The 24,414-nt window shown below is 43.9% G+C and overlaps 1 protein-coding gene across 1 annotated transcript; it reads right to left on the bottom strand.

The window, feature by feature from the left end:
* Positions 1–4,171: 4,171 nt before the first annotated feature.
* Positions 4,172–19,531, bottom strand: EIF3B (eukaryotic translation initiation factor 3 subunit B). The gene is made up of 19 exons (XM_042037336.1): positions 18,881–19,531; positions 15,526–15,718; positions 14,367–14,486; positions 14,218–14,275; positions 13,428–13,556; positions 12,251–12,408; positions 11,517–11,648; positions 11,359–11,425; positions 11,207–11,253; positions 10,237–10,447; positions 9,595–9,667; positions 9,007–9,129; positions 8,748–8,826; positions 7,764–7,902; positions 7,440–7,565; positions 6,881–6,958; positions 6,339–6,447; positions 5,860–5,976; positions 4,172–4,740 (listed from the first exon to the last, which is right to left on the bottom strand). The coding sequence occupies exons 1-18, from the start codon at positions 19,350–19,352 to the stop codon at positions 5,873–5,875; spliced, it is 2,418 nt and encodes an 805-aa protein (XP_041893270.1). The 5' UTR covers positions 19,353–19,531; the 3' UTR covers positions 4,172–4,740; positions 5,860–5,872.
* Positions 19,532–24,414: the final 4,883 nt, after the last annotated feature.

The raw sequence follows: 24,414 nt of genomic DNA, 5'->3' as shown, positions 1-24,414 counted from the left end.
TCTGGGACCATGGTACCCACAGTAGTAGGGCTGAGCACAATTACAGATTCCCCTGGTGTTCCCAAAACACCGATTAAAGTTATCCATTACAAAGAAAGGGAATTGCATTTCACTAAGTACCCATTTTGTTTAATCCCAGGTAGCAATCATTATGAGCCTGTTCAACCAGATCGGAGCAAGTTGGCCCTAATCTGTGCAGGTCCCCCAGGGTTCCTTGGGAGCTGGAATTCATCTGGAATTCATCACAGGACTGGAGTGATTATAAAGTAGCAATTAAGTGCCAGTGCCTTGTGCCACAACTCAATCAGTCAGAAACACTCTGCTCTGTTTGAAACATAGACATAATTTGACTCAAAGATTTAAAATACAATGGCACAACCTATTTGTCAGCATTAATAACAGACAAGAGCACGTGTATTTGAGCGTGTTTAACCTACAGGTGAAGCCCCAGAGGAAATCCTGCTGTGGGGTTAGTTGGGCCCCCTGAAGCTGGGGTCCTGCTCTGGCCCTCACTGTGGGTGAGTGGCATGGTCCCAAACCTGTGTGCCTGGCAGAGGGTTTGTTTGAAATCCCACTAAAGAACTCCTTTGGGACCTCACATGATAAGAGAGATTTAAAAAATTCTATTTTCACCTTTCCATGACTGTTTCACTTTCATAAAACACAGTGACATCCCCTTTACAGCTCCTGGCAGAAGAGCTGATGCTGCTAAAACATTTCATAATGCACAGAAATGATGCTGTACCCAGCAAGCACTTAGCAAAACAGACTTTTTCTACAGCCTCACCAGTCACAAGCAACTAGTTTCTATAGGAACCAGATTTACCTGCACAATAACAAGCCATGTACCAATTAAATGAGGGTTTCACCAACAGCTCCCAGTCTCAAGCACTGTAATAGACAGTTTTGAGTAGTTCTGGCAGCAGCAAAGGAACATTTCTTCGCTGTGAACATGTCAGGGTACCAGGTGAGCTCCTTAGCTTTGGAAGCTTTTAATATTCACAAGAATTAAGTTAATTGCAGTTTCATCAGCTCCCTAAACAGGGCAGAGGGACACTGCTATGAGCAGCTCATTCCCACATCTCTTAAAAGCATTTAAAAATACTATCCTGTACACCATAATCCCAAATTCTACAGGAGGTGGAGGGGATCATGCAAGTCTCTTGGACAGCCTTGAACTCCAAAATGGTCCAGTTAATCACTGCATCTGGGAGCCCCAGCCCCTGAGGGTAAGAAAACAAACGCCAATGAGCAGCATGTGGAGCCAGGTCACACCAAGTACTAAGGCTTTTCCTTGCATTAGAGAGGAATGTAAGGTATTCCACATATTATTGACTTTATTTTATGCGATTCCAGTTAGAGCAGAGGTTTCTGTGTCTGCCCCAATCCTGTTTCAGTACACTGAGAGCAATGCTTCAGTTTAACTGAGAGGCACGGGGTTGAAGGTTAAAACTTGGGAGAGGATTACATTTTCAAAGCATTCCTCTTACTGAGATCAACACAGAGATGCTGAGGCCCTGCAGGAATTGTGAGGACTCCGGCAGGCCTTTAATCCCAGCTGCTTTTGGCTGCTTATTGTGAATCTGTCACTCAGGTCCCAAAGAGATGGGGACAATGAGGATTCACTGTCCAAGGGGGACACCACCACCACCACCTGCCAAGTGACCCCGCCTCACCTACCCCACTGCACATATTTCTCTGCAGATTACTTACCCACAACTGCTTTAAATCATGCACGGATAGTGCAAGTCTGTTTTTTTCCCTCCGATTGGACCAGAAAGCCCAGGAACACCAGGAGTCCATACATTACAACAACCCATTAAAAAAGCCACAAGGAGATCACCCTTTGTATTAATTTTTTATTGACAGTAAAGGAGTCAAACCTCATAAAAGTTACAGCAAGGCTTAATTAAAAAATATTAGAATTTAAGAAGTTAGAACTTAGTAGAGCAAGTGACTAAAATTTGTTCTGTGAAGTTTGCATTAAGGGCTGTAGATGGTTAAAAGGTCATGAGAATATTTACTACAAATTCAAAATAAAGACAGAGTGAAGACTAGCCCAGGATTATATGAATTAGTCCAGTTAATCCTGCTATTTAAGAACACTCATTAAAAATACTTAATACAATACTTTAACAAAACTAAGGAGATATACTATCTTAATGCTTAAGGTTTGTTTCCTTTCCCACCCAAATTCTGGACCCTCAAGGGCACTCAGTGGAGGTTCAAGTGCTGTGGGAAGCCTTTTTTCCCCACCCTACATAGCTTTAGCCAGTACCTACAAACCTGCTTCTGCTTTGACCATCCTTCTGAAGCCCTTACAAAGGCACAGGCTGAGAAGCAGTGGCAGAGAACTCGAAGCTACACAGATGGATTCAATGCAACAGGAGGAGCCTCCCTCCCTACTCCACCTCCCAGTGCTATTCCAAGATATGGCAAAGAGGATAATTTACCAAATACATTCCCATAAAGCAATTTCAGTAGCACATAATTTGCAAAAAGCATTTGAAGTAAGAAGCACAAGAGAAAAGATGAAGTAATTGAAGGGAGTGATGTCAGAAATGCTGGTGTTAGATGAGAAAAGGCCTGAACTGCTGGTCAAGATCTCATCAGCTTCCAGAGATGCTGCAGGAACAATTCTGGATGCAATTTTTATGTTGTTTTTTTCCTCCACTGATGATCTGCACCTCAGAGAAGCATCTTGTAAGAGAACTCAATTTACTCAACATTGGAATTACATCTCATTACTTTGAAAAGAGCCAGGAATAAAACACAGTCGCCTATTAAACCTTCATTGCACGGAGACAGGAGAAGAAAACCTGTCAACTCAATTTGTGACTTAGAAAATGGTTGAGAAGTCAGCTCTTCACAACCAAAGGGTCATAAAAATGATTCCTGCTATGCAAGTTCAAGCCATCACTCTTTACCATGAGGGTGAAGAGGCCCTGGCACAGGTTGTCCACAGAAGCTGTGGCTGCCCCAGCTCTGGAAATGTCCAAGACCAGGTTGGATGGTGGGATAGTGGAAGGTGTCCCTGCCCACAGCAGGGGGTGGAATGAGATGAGCTTTAACATCCTTTCCAACCCAAACCATTCCACAATCACTGGAGAACTTTGTTGTGCTGTAAATTCTTCTGCACTGTTTTTCTAGAAAGTATTTTTTTCCAGTCCAGTTGAGAAATGAGGCTGGGGAATACTGTGGAGTAAACTTTGATCAACTATGTACCTGTCTATATGGATTATGAATGAACAAATGCAGAAAACTGGAAATTAATACAGACTTTCGGAACAACAACACATGCTGGTTAAAGAGTGAATTGTTGACACTAAGTACCATTTACAGGAAAATAATTTTGAAAACTTCCTGGTGAAGAGGACATGGGAGTTAATTGAGGCATTTGTGCACTGGCCATCACAGTAAATTTACCTATGAAAAAGGAAGTGCTGAGAACATCCCTGTCCCTTGGCCACCTGCAGCTGAGTGGGGCTGTCCTGTGCCCAGAGGGCTTCCCACTCCAGAGCTGTCCCACCCTGCTGTACAAGTGAGCCCTGGGCTTAAGGAAAGCCAGTCAAGAGTGCTCACCTTGGCAATTTCCCTGCCCAGTCCAGAAGAGAGGAACATCCTCATTCTCCAAGGGCAAGGAACAGGCCAACCTCTCTCACTGACTGCTCTGACAAGATCCAGTTCTACATATAAATATTAAATATAAATATATAAATATAAATATGCTGCTGCACCAGCTCTGAGTACAGTTCTCCCTGCTGAGCTTGGAGGTCTTTGGAAATGGAACCAGGTACTGCAAGAGGGAGCAAAAGGCATGTGGACAGAGCACTGTTCTAGAAGTCTGCAATTTTCTAACATTTCTAACTAACAAGACACAGGTCCAAAAATTCCTGAGGCTTTTATCAGTTTGCAAATGGTTTAAGAATCCAGTCATTTTCTAGTCACTCCACCACCATGAACAGGTCAATGTGACAGATTAATGAGCTGTACCATATTGTAAACAACAAACCAACCACAACACAAAGCCAGAAGGGCCATGAGGAACCAAGATTTGAAAAAAATCCAAAGGAACCATTAAGGCAATACAGCAAACACACTCTTATTACTGGGTGCTGTTTGACATTGATCATTCAGGGAAAGATTCCCTACAAACGACACAAAGCCAGCCTGGTTTTAGTATAGGTCTGCTTTTATTTCCATATTCAGCTCTTTGAGGGAGACATCCTTTCACAATCTGAAAGGAGGAGGGTATAGCCCGCTGTAGTGCTGCTTCAGCACACTAAAACACATCATACGAAAAATGGTTCTGGTGACTTTTCCCCAACCCAAACGAACACCTGTCCATGCCCTTGGGACACAGAGAGAGCCCTGGAACCCAAACATCGTGTGTGTGAGACAGGGGTGCACTGGTGAATCTCACCTCACTGGCAAGAGGCAAAAACTGCCAGCTGGCAAGGACTGCACGGGAATCTGGAAGTAAATACTGGTAGTAGTGGATTTAAAAAGAAAAAAATAATAGTCAAACCCTAGAAAAAAAAAAAAAAATAAATTTAAAAGCAGCGCCTTTCCAGTATCTCACTGCAGCAGGCAGCCAGACTTAAAGGCACTACAATGTGTCAGAATGGAGAAAATCTGGTGCATCCACCCTTCCAGAGTGCAAGAATATGGATTAAGAATTCCAAAGTTGTTATAGGCTTTCGGAAAACAAACTTCTTTTCAGCACGAGATCTGGTGGAGCTGCAAAGAACAAAAAAAAGAGGTGAGTTAGCTACTGTATTTTATACAAACAGCTCAACCTCAGCAGCTGAGCTGGTGAAAGGCTACACCAGCTTGTGTTTCACCTCTTCCTAAACTCATGTGGTTTAAATCCATACAGTAAGCAGCTTCTCTCCCTCTTCCTTCCATAAAAAGATCTCCCATGTATGGAACACAGATAAGCCAGACCCAAAGACAGTCAAAGGTATCAAGCTTGTTATTTTTCTACAGCTCCCAGAGGCACATGTTGCACCTGAGCTCTTCAGACATCTGGAGGCTGAAGAACTGCAGGGTGACTTACAGGTGTGTATTTCCAGTCTCCCCTCCCTCTTTCTTAAGTGAGATCCTAAACATGACAGAGCACAAACCCACTGCAAGTTTTAAATCCTGTGTCTTCACTATCAAGGTATTTTTCCTCCTTAATACAACGTCAAGCTCCCTAAAAGACATTTTCCACAGCAGGAGCTGGGAGTAGCCTCCATCGCCAACATAAAATATATGAATTCAAAAGAAGGAACTGGGAAAAACACCAAATTAAATAAAATATTTCAGCAACAAGCCATGACAGTCAGTACACAAAAATCTGCCACTACCTGAACCCTACCCAGCTTTTCTAGAAAACAATATCTGACTTCATGTAGATATTTAAACATCATCTCAAAATTTTATCAGCCTACAGATAAATGCTGCATAATCTTTAATACAGTATTTAAACTCTGCCTAGTCTTGGACTAACATGCAAATCTTCCAAAAGGCAAAATTCCTATCTCATACTAACTACAATTCCTTCTACAGACAGAACCTACAGCCTCTGCAATATGCTGTGTTCAGAGGCTGACCCTGACTCTGCTGTGGGTTTGATCTCTCTGGCCAGACAGGACATACACAGTACTCTGCTCAGTACAACTCACAAATCTGACTGTTTGCAATTACTTTTTAAAAAAAGCTTTCGTCTCCTCTAGCCACAAAAAAACCCCAAACAACAATTCAGAGAACAACACATTCACCAATGCTACAGACAGACCTAACTCTCTCAAGCAAATTATCAGCTCTATAGCAATAGTTGACAGAAAAGTTTCTCTCTACTGAGAGTTATCTTACCACAGTTTTATTATTACTCTGGTTCTGCAAGGGTAATAATTTCTTCATTGATAAAAAATTCCACAGTCTCCTCCTCCCAGTCATCAACATTGCTGTCCAGCTCATCTGTGTCAACCCCTGCAATGGAGAAAACATCAGCACTGAACTCATCAAACAAGGCAGCAATGGAATGATTTGATGCTCTTGGCAGAAACATTCCTTAGAGCAGCAGTGAAACAAGAGGTATTTGGTACTTTAAATCATAACAAGTACATGCAAAATTTATTCAGGCATTACTGTCTCCCACTACAGTTTTATCCTAAGGTCAAGCCAATGCCTTTTTTCCTCCCCCTTAAATCCTGTCACGATTCAAGATAAAAAGTACAAAAAAACTGCAGAGAACACAGGACTGGCTTCAGCAGGAAGCAGAGGGAGGAGAGGAGAGGATGAGGCCCCGAAGGAGGTGTTTCTCGGTGGTTTTGCCCAGCCCCGAGCCTCACCGCCGCGCAGCTCCAGGCGCTCGTTGCGCTGCTCCATGTACAGCTCTTGCGCCATCTTGCGGTACTTCCTGAACTCCTCCATCATCGTGCGCCGCCGCTCCACCAGCTCCTGCGGGGGCAGGAAGGGGTTAAACCTCCCACGGAACCAAACCCGCACGCCAGGCATTCCTTAGCGAGTCAAGCTTTGTTCTCAGAAACACCTTCTACTGATTCAGAAGAAAAAAGATTCTCTTCTGTAATCAAAATGCTGTTTTGGTGAGGTTTTTTTTTTAATTGAAAGAGCTTTTCTTATTTTAAACTCTGGCTAATGCAGCAACACACTGAGAACTCCAAAATTTTACCACCTTTGCTTAATGAGGTAACACCAATTCCTCTCCAGACTCTTACAGCAGCACCTCTCTGAACTACCCACTGGACTAATTCTAACCATCTGGATTCAAATGAACACTTGCGATACAGGAAATGTAATTTACCTATCGCCACTGCCAACTAAGGATAAGCTACAAGAGTTTAATCTATAATGTATTTCAAAAGTGTCTTGCCTTTGAAGCTTTGGACTGGCTCAGGCGATCCTTCTGCTCAAATATCTTGGAGTATTTCTTCAGGTCCTTCTTAATTTGCTGTGAAACAGGAAATTTTATTTCAACTGGAGTATCAGACTAGCAATTACAACTACCATCTTCTCTAAGAACTCCTTTGGCAGGCCTAAGCAGGCTATGCCTTTCTGAAGAACATCTCTCTGGTAGGCAATTTCCCTTCACTATAATTTTGTTCTTCCTGGCTTATAGATCATATAAGTGCTTCTGTACACACACAACTAGCAAAGTCTGAACAAAAAAATTCAATCTTAACTCTTCTTTATACCCTTTCATCATACCCTAACTGTAAGAACAACTGGTGACCATTTCTACTTTGAGCTTACAATACAGTTAATATCTGGAGACATTCCCAGAAATGAGGTCTCACACAGCAGCGTGTTCATTCACACATTCAGGGCAAAAGGCAGTTGTGTAACAAGCCTCATCCTCAAGAGGAGGAAGCAAACCAAGTATGCTTGATACACCAAATCCATGTCAGCACAAAGGCCCCGGAATACCTTACCTTTATCTGATCCTCGCTGAGCAGGGTAGCTGGCCGTGGTCTCCAGAGCAGCTGACAGAACCTGTCTTTGTTGTTTTTCTGAAGCAGACGGCCTTGGAAGGTCCATAACCAATATGCATTGTCCACCTGGAAGAGCAGTGCACCAGCTCAGCCAAGATAAGCTTTAACTTAACACTGGAGTCCTCAGAAATTAATGTTTAAAACTGCGGTGCAGGTTAAGTCATTTGACCAGTGACAGGCGTTCGTTTTCTCCTCCTAATCAAAAGTCCTTTCCAGTACCACTGGAAGAGCAAGCGGGGGTGGGGAAAAGAGGTGCATCAGTACCTTGTGGCTCCACCAAGACACAGAGGTGACAATGTATCTGCCCGTGGGGTCCCACTCCACATCCGAGGCCGTGTAGTGCTCCGCGATGTTCATCATGGTGCAGTCGGACGTGTCAACAAATGCTAAGGCACCATTCATGCTGCACAGGCAAAACAAGACATTGCTTTACACACCAGCACAGCCTGGGGTTTTAAAAGCATTTCATAAGCTGCATCTCTACAAATCCTCATTACAAACAAATTCCCACAGCAGCCACGAGACAGGTTGGTACCAGTCTCTGTGGCTGGAAAGCAACGTGGTGGATAAAAACAAAACACCCCGTAAGAATGACACTTTTGTTTCCATGTTCAGTGACCCTTAAGAATACAAATAAAATGGGTTAAAGTTACAGTAAAAACATGCTCTAGGCAAGCTACAGCCAAAGTTGAACAATCATATGCTTAGACAGAGTAGTGAAGAAAAGATTAAAGAAATAATTCATCCACTAAGATGAACAGCAGTGCTTGTTTGAAAGCATGTGAAAGCAAGTATTACTTGACTAGTTAATAACAATCATTTTCACTTGCTCTAAAGTGCAACTTCCTTGATAATTCTTTCACAAAGCAGCACTGTCATTAACAGGCACTGCCCATGAAAGGGCACGAGATTGACAACAAATGCATCACAAGAGCCACATACATGTCCAAACTGGATTGGCTCAGTCAGTATTTAACTTGAACAGCTGAAAGGTGTTTCTAAATATCCACTTTTCTGTTGAAAAATGCATTCCTCATTTGATGTGGCAAAAATAGGAAATGAAAGCTGCAAAGGACTAAACTACATCATGAAGTTGCATCTCTGCTCTGCCTTTGCTTTTGCACAGCTCTATCAGGATTACTGCAATCAACATTCACAGGGACACCAAACACTTCTTGGTGAGATGCAGTAGTTCTTTTCCTCCTAAAAATGAATGTGGTGCTGTTCAGCAACCTGTGCAACACTCACCTTCTGAGGCCAGCCAACACTACAAACTGCCCCTGGGGACTCCAGAATATCGTGTTTGCCTGCTGTTTGTCAAATGTTTCTGAAAAGAAACATGGCAAATTCAGAAAGAGATCTCAGTCCAATGCCATCAATTACCTTGCAAGCATCAGCCCCACCAATTTCTCACAAGACATCACAAACAGCCACAATTTTGAGTTTACTGCATCTTCTACCATGCAAAATCCTTATTATCTGCACTTTTCACTTGTTTTTCACTTACTTATGAGTTCTATTTTCCCGTTGTTTTTAACATGGTAAAAGGAAACTGAAATTCGTGGAGTTTCTCCATGCAACACAGCAAACTTGCTTCCATTTGGTTCCCAAGCAAAGGCTATAATGCTTTCTGTAACAAGAGGAGCCAAAACTCTGTTAAAGGACAATACAAACCTCTGATTTTCTTTAGCTACCAAAGAAAACTAAGATATTGAAGAGAGAGAACCCATCAGTTAACAAACTTTCTTTTAAAACACACGTTGATAAGGCAATTGCAGGGAGTTAGGGGAAGTGTTGCTAACTATAGCTCTAAGTCTTCCATCTTCTACAAAATACACTCATTGTCAGCCCTACCACCTTTATTAATAACACATTTTCACTTCTGTCATCTTCCAAGTCAGTCACAAGCATGAAAAGCACCAGAAGTTTTGATTTCTCATTTTTACATGAGACATTCTGGAACATTAACAATCCAGCTCTTTTCCAAAGAGTGGAAGTCCTAATTATGTCACATGCCAACAAGAATTTGTAAGGAAAACACAAGGATCTATACAAAAAAGTTCAAGCTCAAAAGTAAGGAACTACGTGGCATTACCTTTCATTTCCACCACATCCACTGGCACCTGTTTCTCTCTCATGCGGAATATTTCAAAGTTGGTCACTACTCCCTGTAAAGGCCAAAACCAGCTTGTTATCCAGCACAAAAACAGCAGAGTAAATAATTTTATCACTAGGCATAGAAGGACAACTCCATAATTAGCCTGTTAGGGCACAGGATGAGAATGAGTCAAGGTTTATTCCTTTAATGACAGCAAATAAATACAATATGCCTCCTTATAAAAAACATCCCAAATTTGTTCTGATGAAGAATAACTTCAGAATTGTACAAAAGCATCTATTTTTTTTCAGACTGTTATAAAATTTAATTAAGACAGATGAACATGTGGCACATTACACAGCTTGACCTACATCTTGTTCAGCAGCTGCTTAATTCTGAGCAGGAGAAGAGGTGAGGCATAGACCTCTCAGAGACCAAGAGGCCACTAAAGTCAAAGCAAATCCTGGATGCAAACATTACATACATTTTGCTTTCCACATGCTTCAAATTCAAATGGAAAAAATTAAAAATAGCTTTGACATGATATAATTTACACTGCCTCTGCTGAAAGGCAGTACTGTAAGAAAAGGAAGCATGAGACAGAACCAAATTTTACCAATAAAATCAGAATCCATGTACCTGTGTGCCTTTGGGAGTCCTGTCTACCTTCACACACAGGTAGTCCCCGTTCTTCTGCCAGTGCAGTTTACAATCTACTACGTTGAACAAATTCCGCACACGAATTTCTTGTCTAGAAGGCAGCTGCATCAAAGTCACTCTTGCTGGGATGTCTTTGTCCTCAGGCACCCAGAAAGCAATTATGTTACCACCTGGAGACCATGAGAAATCTCTACAGGAACAAAGTTAAAAATATGCCGTTTTAATTTTTAGTTAGAGATGCTACAAGCAGAAACCACTTTCCTCATTGTATCTGAATGTTGCAGACAAAGATCAACTCTCAATAATAAAGACAGGCACAGACACACAACTGAGGGCAATTTAATAACGATACCAAAACAGATCTTTAAGCAGCTATTTAACTTTGCTATATCACCAATGTTATCCAATCAGTATATCTCACCAAAAAGCAGGGATTACACATAGAATAAATGCCAAAGATCTAGGAACAAATGAGCCAAAAAACCCCCTATTAAATTACCATGGAGACCATCTTCTTGCACCTGGGTACACTTGATTTTCTTGCTGCTTTACAGAGATTATTTTTAAAACTCTCAGAGGAGTCAGTGTGTCTTGTGCAGACACAGCACACTGCACTGAGCCAGCACAACCACCTTGTTAGGGAGATACTCCCTAACTAACTGCATTCCAGTGTGGTTCCTTTGTAGACAAGGAACAGGACTCCCAAGATAGACCCTGGATTAAGCAGTACCACAAAGAGGATTTCAAAGCACAGAACCTACCAAGTGTATTCATCAACAAATGGAGAGTTTTCCATTTCTTTTTGCCACTTTCTCTAATTTGATCAACTCAACATGTAAGGCTGTTTGCTCTAGTCAACAGTCTAAAGATTCCTCTCACCATAACAAATCCCCAGACTAAAGGATTCCAGCTAAAGAGCACAGTTATGATTACAAGGGAATAGACTCACCTTATCCCATTGATTTTCAAGCTCTTTTTGTCCAACAAACCCATAGACTAAAAGATGAGAAAAGGATGAATTTTCAAGTTAGTAACATTCTTGTATTTCAACACATACTTTCTACTCTCATTATTACGCAAAAAAACCCTGCAAGAACTTACAGGTGTTTCATAGATGCTGAGGGTATCTGAAGTCATTCGAGCAAAGAATTTACCATCATGACTCCATCTAAGCAAGAAAAAAAGCCATTAAATTGGAACTGCCTTTTTACTAAATGAAGTCTGGGACTACAACTCTCTAATTCTGTTTTTCAACCTACTTAAAAATAGGCCAATGAGCTGAGTTTTCACAGTGGAATCCTCTCTTCTTTTGGCCAGTCAGAATATCCCAGATGATGATAGCCTGAGGGTCATCCTGTGTGTCCATCAAAGGGCTGAAGGTCACTAAATACCTACAAAAGAAAGAATCCATTTCACTATTGAAACTTCATCTAGTATGTCAGTACCAGCAGCCTTTCACCCAAGTAGTATTTAAATACCAGGCACTTTGAAACAAAAGTTTCTCTAATGAGATTTTTCAGGAGAGAGAAAAATAAGAACAGGATGATAAAGGAGGAGAAAGCTTCCCTGATATCCCTCTGGCTAAAAAGATTCTAGATTTATGTGCAAGTCTTTCCATATTGATGTTACAAGGCAGGGGAACTCGTACACTGTTACCTATTATATAGTTTTGACATGAGAATAGCACTGGTTTTGAACCAAACATAAATCATTGACCTTATCCAACCCAAACTACAGGGATGCTGGATTTCTCCATTGGTAAATAATCTCTTTCCTACAATAAAGCATAAAACCCAACTGCTTCCAAATATGTTACTTGAAAACCATCAACAGAAAATGTATCTCGGTCCTGAAATTACTTTATCCTTCTCTCCAGAGCTCCTTAATGTTCAAGAAATCTTCAGGAATTAATTTCAGCACTCCAGATTTGGAGGATGCTATTCATGCCTCATGCTTTTGACCCCTCAGCCCAAACCAATGTCATGCTCTGTACCTTTCACAGGGTGAGAAGTCAATAAGCTGCACTCCTTGGTGACTAAACCTTTGAATCTGTTTGAACTTCTCTCCACCCCACAGAGCGATGCCTCTCTGGTGGAACGTAGCCAGGTAGGTGCCTTTGGGAGACCAACGGACGTAGGTCTCTGTCCACCTCTGGATTTTAAAAAAAAGTACACATAAAAGCTTAATTTCATTCTGTGTTCCTGAAAGGGAAAGAATTAATGCATGGCTTGTAGCAGCACATTTTGTAAATCCCTTTACTAAGGGAACATCTCATGATCTGTGATAATTGTGGAGTTTAATTTCATGCACATAACATACAGTACCTATTCTTCAGGTTGAAAACTCTCAGTTAAGACCTTTCCAACTTACAGATCACCAAAGATGTTTTTCAGGTACAGTGACATCTTTTGTGTAGTAACAATTAAACCCACCTAATGGCCTGGGTTTCCTTCTTTCAGCCTTGGTAAGAACATACTCTTCTCAGAAGTAAGGGTAAGTATTTCAACTTTCTGAACAACACAGCTCTGGACCTTCAGCTAAGTTACAGAGGTCTCAGCAATACAGACCACATCCTGAGACCATGGTGATGAGCAAATATTCTCACCATCCCAGAGCCAACTTCCTTCTACTGTAATGCACAGTGGTTATTAAGGAAAATGCTCCTGGGTCCTAACAGTTTCCAGCAAGTCCAGTGCCTGCAGCAGAGAGGCAGACTAACTCTCCCTCTTTTATGCCATTACCAAACCAGCTATTCCTCTTTAACACCTCTGTGGTCAGCACAAAAGCAAGGAGTCATCTGAAGCAGCAAACATAAGCACATATTCAGCTCGAATGAATAGTGCTCCTCAAACTCTGACTTTGCATTCTCAGGTCTTTCTGAATCACCTATAACAGAGAGATGAAGGAAACTAATGGGCATCATAAACCAGTTTAAAAAAAACCCAACCACCACCATAAACTCCAAAAAGTTCACTCCACAGTTCTCTTACCTAAGCAGCTAAATTTAATTCTAAAGGATGTGATTTCACCACTCTTCACAAGGAAGAAAAAATTATTTCAGCAATGGGAGAAAGATTTTTTTTTTTTTTTAAATTAAAAAAGCTGCAATGTCATAAAATGAAGGAGACCGGCAGTGTATCTGCAATCTCCAGCACTTCCAGGACACTCACTGCTCTGTCCTCAATTTGAACAGGTTCCTTGATGTCATTCCAGAAAATGGATGTCCGGTCTCCTGACTCAAAGATGACACTGTACTGATCCCTACAGTCAGGGTCTTCCAACCAGTATCGGAGATTCCCCTGAGAAAAACAGAGCAAAAGGACTATTAGTGAGTCAAAGACTAAGACAGTAAGTTCCACAAATTAGTATCTACCTGGCAGGTGGAAGTTGGTCTTACCAGAGAATGTAACGTTGGGGTCTTACCACTGCAAACAAGTTTTTGAAGTGAAATTAAACAATTCCACTTGCTGGATGCTGGAGGCTGAGAGCACACCATGAACAGGTGGACCTTCAAGATGGTTTGATGATGTTTAATATTTATTTTAAACAAGAAATCACTTGGTATTTGGTTTTCAAAGAAAAAATAAACTATCCTTTCTTCCACCAGACTATTTACAAACCAACTGGTAACAAACACCAAAGTTTGCCTCAAACAATTAAGAATATATAAAAAGATGCTTTTGAAAATCTATTTTTAAACGACTTGTGCAAAATTATTATTTACTCTTAAATAATAGGAGTAAATTAAGCTTTACACTATGTGTAACTATTAAACAGAAGCACTGAGTTCCTCCCATCACTTCATGATGGTGAGCATGAAGGAACAGGAGCATGTGATCAGTACTGCTATTTACACCACCATTAACACATCATTTCTATTTTTATATGGATATTCCAGCAATGAAGTAACCATTGAATATTAAGCTGAATATTCTTTCTGCTTTTCAAAAAATTCCTTACCAAATCCTTAAATGGCTGTTTCTCAGGGATTTCCCATTCATCACTGATTGTCATGTACCTGAAAGAACAATTTGGTTGGTTACACTCCATACAGGCACTCTGGATTAGAATCCCCAAATCTACAGATAACACACAACTGCTGCACTCACTTATCAAAGTCTGTGAAGAGGTTGACTCTGAAAGTGTGCTGCTTATCCAGTTTGTATCCATCTGCGTTCTTCACGGCATCCACAGCATGAGAGGGGGACATGTACTCCAGGAAGATGTACCTACAAGGAAGGAAAACCAAAGTAGAAGACACTGCTGACTACAAAACAGGCTCATAATAAAGAAGAAACAATGGGGATGAATTAAGAATTCAGTACAGTGCATCTACAAGATAACTTCTTGTCTTGTCCCTAACCAATTAGGGTAAATAGCAATTAATCTCCATTCTGGCCACAGGCTCACACAGATTTTAACTGTCTGGGCCTGACCTCAATTAATCTGATATCCTTTCTGAAATGGGCCAGATCCAGTGGTGACTACAAGTTCAGCACAACCATGACAACAGTGAGAGCCAGGAACAGGCAGGTTACACCCACAGCTCTTCCCAGTAACAGGTCATGTTTAGGAATGGTAACTTGCTGTCACAGGCATCTCAAAGCATCACTCTTGTTTTACAATTACACAACTCAGCTTCCTTCTGGCCACTTAATCCAAGCTACCTCGGAGCCCAGCAGACTCAAAACTAATGGTATCCTGAACACCATCAGACAGTGTCTCAGAGAGAGATAAACAGAGAGAATAGTTTTCTCATGCTTCTCACACTGACCTTATAGAATCAATAATCCCTCCACTCCAGAAAACTTGATGTTTTTATGCCTTCTAAACTATGGATTCCTCCAATATTAGGAATATTTGTTACAGACACCGACAGTCTATATTGCAATGAACACATCCACTGCTACCAGGTTTTTAACTCAAGAGGACCTTTCACTTACTGACTAACCATAGCAGAAAACTGAGAAAAAACTCATGTCGTACTGCATAGACATTTGTCTCCAAACCCAGCTAAACTGTTTCCATAATTAATCCCCACCACACTCTACTATGGAGCCTAATGATCTGTTAAGGTTCTCAGTTCCCTCAGGAACTTGTTTGTCACTGAGACTGATGTCAGGACTGCACAGGCTGAGGTAGAAGAAGCTGATGGTAAGGACTATGAGGTCACCCTAAAAACTGGCCATAAAGTATTGACACTAACAATCAAGGGTAAGCCAGAGCTGTGTTTCAATCCTTTTTCCAGTTGGAGTTACCATGACTTACCCTTTTGTTTTTCCATCTGCTTCTGGATAAAATTCATTGATAATTTTACCAAACTTGGAAAATATTTTGTGGATGACGTTCTTCAGTTTCTCCAGTCGGTCTGGTCCAACCTGGGGTACATTATCCACAACAATCACCGAGTCTATTCCATCTGCTTCCTGTGGCTGATCTTTCAGGATGTCACCAAGCAGTTCTGCAAAGACAAGACAGACAGGAAATTAAGGCACTGGTCACATCAAGGAGGAGAAAGACAAAGGTGTAAAGAACAGTGAAAGTAAGAGAACAGAGAGACTTCACATTTCAGGAAATTTCAAGAATCATTTAAGAGACTTGGTAGTGAATGAACCTTCTGTCAAAAAAACAACTGAAGTGAATGCACAACATCCCAACAGCACTTCCTGGCTAAGTGACAGGATTATGTGGTTTCATGGCAAACTTTAGGCACCCAACTCTCAAAGTCTTTCTTTAAAAAAATCCTTCACACACTGAGGTCATCAACACTTGCACTATCAGCTTTTTTTAGGAGATGAAACTGGCTCAGGAAGTCCTCAAAACTGACAATAGCACAGACAAATGCATGATTTATTACCTGACCTCTGACCAGTCCTCTTGCTCAAATTATAACCAGATGACTTTGATAAAAATAAATGTAACCTGTACCTCCCTCCCAAATTACACGAGTTTCAGCATAATTCAAAACTACCCACCATACTGGCAGCTCTGCATGTCTCAGCATCACTATAATTATGTTTAGAACTCACACTCCATCTAAACTTTTAATTAAGCACAAAAATGAAGGTCTAAGGCAAGACACTTAAAGCCATATTTAAGCTTTGTGAAGACAAGCACACATCTTTTCACACTGGATATTCCTCAAGCATATTAATTCCTGAGTATCTGCAGTAAGTTTTAAGCTTACATGAAGATCACTATAAAATACAAGGCCACACAAAAAATAAGTTCACACCACCATACTTTTGAATTAGATAAAATCTGGACAGTCAGACTACCTATAGCATGCACAGACTAGGAAAAAGGTGTTGTATGTGCTAATATTTTAAAGACATTAGATATTTGATGGTTTTGTAATTCAAGAAATTTTTCTGCCCAGAAACATCATTGGAAAGATCTCCAGCAATGAAGAAATATGAGAAATATGCTTACTTTGAATTTCAAACTACTAAAAAGTTGCTTTCTACAACTTTAAGCTTCTACAGGTTATTACGCATGAAGCTTCCCACAGGTCTGGGGCAATGTGCTTCACAAATGTTTAGTCCATTACCACCAAGATTATGTAGCATCCACAGAATATTGTTGTTTGTAGTATTTATCACTCATAAAGATGATCTCCATGTGCATGTAAGAACTACAAATAACAATATAAAATATATAAAATGAAGGCATGCCCCACAAGGACATTTCCACAGGAGTCTACAAGCAAAAGGAGAAAACTAAAGTAAAACACAAAAGGGTAATTTTAAGGCTCTTTTAGTTATTTTTTTCATAATCACTTCTCACCAAAGACTCTGTAGGCCTACAGACAGGCCAAGGAATGCATGTTTAGATTCCTGGGCAGGAATGCAACACCCTGCACTGAATCAAAACTGTAACAGACTGAAGACAAATTCTCACGCTGTGCCCTTAAATTCAAAACTGTGACCAAAGGAATCTTCAAAGACTAAGAAGCTGGTTCAGCAAGCTCCTACTGCAGCCAGAAGGGAAGCAGGGTGTGGTGGGTACAGGGCTATCTTCAGCTGGCAGTATTTTAAGGACCACTGTCATTATCTGAACTAAAGCTTCACTGGTACCTAAGTGGTTGTCCATCCCTTCTCCTGCTTTAACTCGGATCAGCTGTTCTTCCATGCCACCACCACTCAGGGGGAAAAAAGTGGCAGTAAAAGATCCGAGACGTTCCAGTCCTAAAGCTGGTCCATCTCACAGGTGTTCCTGAAGATCTGTGTTGTGATGAGCATTGAAAGAACCTTGACTTGGTCACACTGGACTGCTTTTCTCCTTGGGAAGGGCACCAGAATAATGGGAAAGGAATAAGGAAGCTCAAGAAGCAATACACACAGATAGAAAGTCAGACCAGCAAGAGAGACTAAACTTAAACGCCGTAATTCAGCCACTAATACTGGATTTCATACAGCTGAGAAGTTAACCAAATTAATTAACAATAAAATAGGTAGGGATGGAAAACATGCCCAGTTTCTAAGAAGGAACAAAACAACAATCCTAGATGTAGACAAAATGTATTAAGCAAGCACTTAGCAAAAAGAATCCAACTCCAAGGCAATTTTGCCAAAGTCTCCTTAAGAAACAAATGCAAAAGTTCAAAGAGCTGTTACACAGACTGCTAAACTGAGAACAGCAAACACTTCCTTAATCTAGGATATTTGGCTGCTGTTTTATTAAACTAAACAAAGGACTGAAACACAAGAATGCACCTGTATTACCTGTATTTCACAGCCAGTGGAGATAACTGGCTGATTTACAGTTCTGTGCTTTAGAAACATCTTTCCAGTTTTGATACGTGTAACAGACCCTACAACACACAGAATACCTGCACAAGAAACCCTACAACAGCACAAATGCTGAACAAATAATGGGGGAAACAAGTACTTTTGCTATTCAAAAGCTAAGAACATTTATCCAGAAAGCCCCATCTAAAAACCACTAAATTACGGTTCTAACTTCTGTATGACAAGCCCACCCATAAACCTTTATTGTCTGTGCAGTTACACAACAGCTTTGCCATTTTAAGGCCGTCAATATCCACTACTTTTAAAAGAGCCTGGGCTGACATTTTTAACTACCAAAACCGATTTTTCCCTATTTCCTTGTCACAAAGTACCAACATCACTTCTTCATGAGCAGTAACTCTTCTCAAACCCTATTCACCTACGGATTTCATCCTGGGTGCACGAAAAAAACCAGAACGATGAAACCTAGTTTGTAACAACCACGTCAACCACTTAAAACTTCTGTTTCTACAGCTGAGTTTAACTAATGGAGGCAAAGGGAAGGGAGACGAGCTGATGATTCCACTCTGTGAGGGCAGCCCACATCTGAGGTGTAAGAGCGATTTTAGAACCTCTTTAACAGTAGATATTATAACAGCAGCGTTGTGCGGTGCAGAGACAACTCAGAGAAAAGATCATTTATGAAGCACAGCTACGATGCAGACGCGCACTCAGCACCTGGAGCGGCCCAGCACCAGGGCAGAGGCGCTGCGGGGCCCGCGGGACTCGGGGCACAGCGTTCCCCGGCCTGGCCCCGACTCCCCACGGGCTCCCCCGGCTCCGGGCAACGCCGGGGCCCCCGCAGCGCTCCCACGGCTGCTCCCGTCCCGCACCTTCGTCGCTGATGTCGTCCACGAAGTCCTCGGGGTCGCTGAAGGAAATCTCATCCTCGGGCTCGGCCGGGACGGCAGGCGCGGCCTCCCCGTTCTCCTGCGCCGCGCCGGGCTCGGCCTCGGCCGGCGGCTCGGACTTGGGCTCCGCCGCGGGCTCGGCCCCGGCCTCAGAGCCGGGCTCGGGCTCGGCCTTCACGGGGCTCTCGCGGCCAGAGGGCGGCTGCGGCTCGGGGAGCGGCTGCTCGGGCTCCTCGGCGGCAGCGGGCGGCGGCGGCTCGGGGCGCCCCGGCGGCGCTCCGGACTCCCCTCCTCCTTCCGCCTCCTCATCTTCCTTGTCGTCTTCCTCCTGCTCCTCCTGCTGCTGCGGCGACTCCGCGGGCGGCGGGGCCGCGTCCGTGTGCTCCAGCTCCTCGGCGGGGCCCTGCGCGCCGGGCGGCGCGGCGGCCGCGGGGCTCTCCTCAGTGTCCTGCATGGGCCGGCGGCGGTGCCCGGGACCGGCTGCGGTGCCCGGGTCTCGGTGTCCGGGTCTCGGCGCGGTACGCGGTGCCCTGTGCTCGCTGCGGGGTCTCGGTGCTGGGTCCCGGTCCCGTCGGGAGCGCGGCGGGGAAAGGCGGGGGAGGGGCGGGGCGGCTCCTACGGCCGGGCCATGTGCGCCAGGCCCAGCGGTCCGCGCGCGCCGGCTCCTACCAACGCGCTCAGAGCGAGAGGGGGGATCCCTGTCCCCGCCGCCGCTCCTGCCCGCCGCCGCCTTCTCTCCGCTCCATACACAAGCGATTCCGCCGCCTTTACCAGCCCTGTCTTGCTCAGCCAGCGGCGGCTTCGCCACCTTCTCACCCCACTGCACTCTTGACACCCCTATTTCGTGACTGCTGTGGTTGAGCCCAAGATGGCGCCGCCTTCCATTCTACTGAGGTGGGGTCCGACCGAACCACTTTTCGGGGAGCGCCATTACATTTAACTGTGCTGACGCCATGTGAAACTTCCCTGGATGTGTGTCGCAGCCCAGCGCTGGGCAGGCGGTGACACGACAGCGCACTGGCGCGAAACTCACCCTACTACCCCCCTACAATCTTTCACCATGAGTTCGCCCGAAGGCAGTCGGCGCGCGCGTGGGCGCTACCAAGCTGGTGTAGAGGGGGAGGCTCGCGGTGCTGAGCTGTCACCGACGCGGTTGTGCCCGGGCGCGGCGAGGGCGGCGGGTCAGCGCACCCCCGCGGCGGCGGGGGTGTGTGGTACGGCCCGGCGGCCGCGCCACATCAGCCGGGCGGGACGGCGGCGTCGGGGCTGTGGGGATGCTGGCGGCGGCCGTGGCCGGGCAGCTTCCGAGCGCTGTTTTAGTCCCACAATGACCTTTGTGGGTTTTAAACGACATTTTTCGTGACATACAAGGTGACAGTGGCCATGCCGCGGCATTTCTGCCTGGCCCGGTTGGCGGGAGAGGCCTTCAAGGGGTGGTGACCTCCCGGTGCAGCTGGATACACCGAAGGATCTGAGGGGTCACCGTTTACAGTCCGGGCGTCTTAGCATGATTTTAAAGTGGTTTCTAAATTGATAAAGCTCCCATCTGTCACGCTGTTTACCAGCATGACTGACCTGAGAGATCTGACCCCGCGTTACCGATTGAAGCGCTGCATTCTGTCCCGGGCACCTCAGGTGGATGAAAAATGTGTGGTAGTGTCACTTTTCCCAGCATATGTGCTAATACAGTATATTCGAAGTGGCTCAGTAAACTTGGAATTTGCATCGGATATCATCTTGAGGCGTCAATTTTAGAGGAAAAAGATCTCAAAGAATAATCTGTGCCCACCTAAGAGACGAACACGTGAATTTTGAGTAGAGCTTCTGGTTTTATTTTTATATCCTAGTACTTTTAATCAATCGTCACAACAAACAATAAAAATGCCGGCATAAAAAAAAAAAAAAAGAAAGAGCAGAGCAGGTACTGTACATGGCATTTTAAAACTAAACCTTGTTTTATATTGCAGTATCTTCCATGTTTTGACAAACTAAGATGTTTAAGAAACTAAGGCAGACACGCCAGTTGTGTAATTTTTCAGGGAGTCACACGATGGCATCCGAACTCCAATTTCGTTGGCTGAGCGTGTCCATTCCCTACTGAAGCCTCAGACAGCTCGAACGAATGGAAATGACGAGTGGCACTTTGTGCAGCTATTTTTGCCCCTCATTATATCATGGTAGCTGACCAGACTCTGACTTCCCAGTCAGCACCAGCACTGACACTAAAGTGAACAGAAATTGCTGTTTCCTGCCATCACAACCACATATTTTCCAAATGTGAGGCAGGACATGGCTGCAGTTCAATCCATGGTCCCAGCTATTCCATGGCTCTTCCAGGAGCGTGTGTGAGGTCTGTGCTGCTCTTGTTTCACCACTCCCGCAGTTGTCTGTATTGTTGGAATGTGCAATTTCTGCAATTACCCTTCTTCCTGTTTGCACTTTTCCAGCCACTTTGGTTAAACAGTGGATCTGAACATTGGATTCTCCTTTCCCTGACATTGCACGTGCTGCTCTTTGTACTTTCCTGTACTGTTCAGCAACTCTTGATTTATCTGCTCTTCCTTCCTTCCTTCTCCCTTTCCTTTCTCTGTTGAAATTTCCCCTCAGTCCCTGTCTTATCACAGTGCTATTCTTTTTCTTCCAGTCCTTACTCAGCAATCTGAGGGAGAGTGGAACATCTTTTAAAATCAAAGATTTCAGCACTGGCAGCTGAAGCCTGTTTCTTTAAGTACTCCACATGCAAAACTCCTAATCAATGGGAAATCTGGGGGAAGAAATCTAGCAGGAATGGCTTTTTATAACACAACTCTCCAACCGGCCGAGCCTCATGAATTTCATTGCATGCAGGTGATCTGAGAATAGTGAAGCTGACAGCTCTGTTTCCTAAACTGAATTCTGAAGGAGTAAGCAAGTTCTTGTATGAAATTTCATCTAATCCTGACAGGACGTGCCTGGAATGACACATTGTGAGGCAGAGCCTCGGGTAGGGACCTATTTTTGCATTGCTTTTGTCACCTGGAACCTGCTGCTTTGGCCCCTCTGCCCTGCTCTGGTGAGACCCAGCTGGAGTCCTGCACCCAGCTCTGGGGTCCCAGCACAGGAAGGACATGGACCTCTTGGAACAAGTCCAGAGGAGGCCACTAAGATGATCAGAGGGGTGGAGCAGCTCTCCTGGAGGAAAGGCTGAGAGAATTGGGATTGTTCAGTCTGGAGAAGAGAAGGTTTTGGGGTGACCTAACTGTGGCCTTTCAGTACCTGAAGGGGCCTGCAAGAAAGATGGAGAGAGACTACTTACAAGGAGGAATGGCTTTAAATCGAAAGAGAGTAGGTTTAGATTAGAGAATAAATTGTTCCCTGTGAGGGTGGGGAGGCCCTGGCACAGGCTGCCCATCGAAGCTGTGGCTGCCCCAGCCCTGGAAGTGCCCAAGGCCAGGTTGGACAGGGTTTGGAGCAACCTGGGATAGTGGAAGGTGTCCCTGCCCATGGCAGGGGGCTGTAGCAAGATGATCTTTAAGGCCCCTTCCAATCCAAACCATTCTGTGATTCTATGATATGTGCTCTTTTTTTTTCTTTAGTGTTTATTGTTTCTTTATGCTGAAGGTTTTCCAGAAGCTTTTGCTGCAGTTACAGCAAATACAGAAGTGTTCAATAACTTATGTCAGGCAGACTCTTTCTGGCCCTGTTCAAAAATGATTTCTGCAATTGAATTATTTTTCACAGTATTTTTCTTCAAGACTCCAAAGCAATCTTCAGTTGAGAATATCTTATTTATACCAAATAAATAGTTATGCTATTAGCTTAAGTACAGACCAATCAAAAATCTATAGCTAAATGAGAACATGTTGATTCCTCCATTCATTTTCTCAAAAAATGCTATATAGGCGAAAAATCCTGTGGTGTTCAGAAGTGCTGAGCACGCAGAACTCTGCTCGGCTGCTGTACAAACACGATTTGAAGGGCCTCTCAGCTGAAATAATGCCATGCTTTTTTAATTTTATACACAGCTTTCGTCTGCACCCACGCTCCTGGGGACTGAGCTGAAATAGCACTGAGAGAGGAGGAAAAGGAGAATCACTCGACTCATTCACATCTTTGTAGCAAAGGTGTGCATTATGGTCACAATTACCCCTAAAATAACTCTCACTTCACAATTCTCTGGTTTAGTTCTCTCTGCGTACAGTGGAGGTGACTATTTAGCTTCCCGTGATTAAGAAATATCAGGAACATTAATTAGTGAATGCATCCCATACTTTGGACATGGAAAACATAAAGCATTATTATGGATTGTAACATCTCAATCTGGAGGTCCACAATCTATCAAGATTTTTTCTTGTCTGATGCTGCTTTCAGGAAAATCACTGTACAAAACAGGTGCCTTATTTTTCACCACTGTCAACTATATCATTCCTGATTAATAAAGTACAGGAAGTGGGAAAAAAAATCACTAATAAAATGAGAGGTGCTCATACATGCAGTTCTTATTTTTATGCAGTTTTGAAAAGTGTATTTGCATTTCAAAAAAATTTTCAAAAATATGCTTTTCTGAATAGCTTAGTGTTCATTTCTACCAAATTTACCAAAAATCCAGATGCATGCAAAATACAAAGAATTATTGGGCATAGGAAACTTGATTAATTGTCTAGATGGCAGCAGAAATGCCATGGGGAAAGGAACTCAGTTAAATAAAATATACCAAAATTGACTTGGAGTAATTAATCTGATGAGAGGGCACAGTCTCAGGCTGTGCCAGGGGAGGTTTAGGTTGGACATCAGGAGGGATTTCTTCACAGAAAGGGTGATTAGACATTGGAATAGGCTGTCCGGCAAGGTGGGGGAGTCACCGTTCCTGGAAGTCTTTAAGGATAGAGCAGACGTGGCACTCAGTGCCCTGGTCTGGGTGACAAGGTGGTGTTTGGTCATAGGTTGGACTCGATGATTTCAGAGCTCTTTTCCAGCCCGACTGATCCTGTGACTGTGTGACTGGAAACCCAAAGTAAAAGCCTCAACAGTCTATGTACTTTTCCTAGCGCACAAGAAAGCCTCCCTGAAGTTCACAACAACCATCCTCTTCAGATTTAAAAAAATAAAGCAGCTCTGTTTCGGAGTAATCCTGTATTAAACCCAGGAGCCGGTCACTTCTTACACGTTTTAAGATATTTGAGGGATGTGTTTTTAATCCGAAGGGTTCGGAGGCGCTCGGAGCGATCCCGTCCGGCGGCGGGGACGGCTCGCTGTCCCTGCCGGAGCCTGTCCGAGCGCGCCGCACGCTGCGGGCAGCCCCAGAGCCGGGGGTGCTGCCTGACCGGGGCCGCGATCGCGCAGCGCTGTCCCGAGCGCTGCAATTTGACACGTCCCCGCGGAGCAGGGTCCGGGCGGAGCCGCCGCGCCGCGGGCACCGCGCACCCCGCGCCCCTCGCCCCCGGCCCCGCGGGAGGCGGCTCTGCCCGCCCGCCCCGCCCGCGCTGACAGGCGGGCGCTGCGGAGGAAGGGGAGGGCGGCCGCCCCGGCCTCACATG

This window comes from Corvus kubaryi, unplaced genomic scaffold, assembly GCF_017639235.1.
Source record: "Corvus kubaryi isolate FWS band 111438036 unplaced genomic scaffold, C.kubaryi_AGA036_p1.0 37387, whole genome shotgun sequence".
In the NCBI taxonomy this organism is placed as follows: Eukaryota; Metazoa; Chordata; class Aves; order Passeriformes; family Corvidae; genus Corvus; species Corvus kubaryi.
Note: the sequence above shows the minus strand (reverse complement) of the source record. Positions and strands in the feature narration are given on the sequence as shown.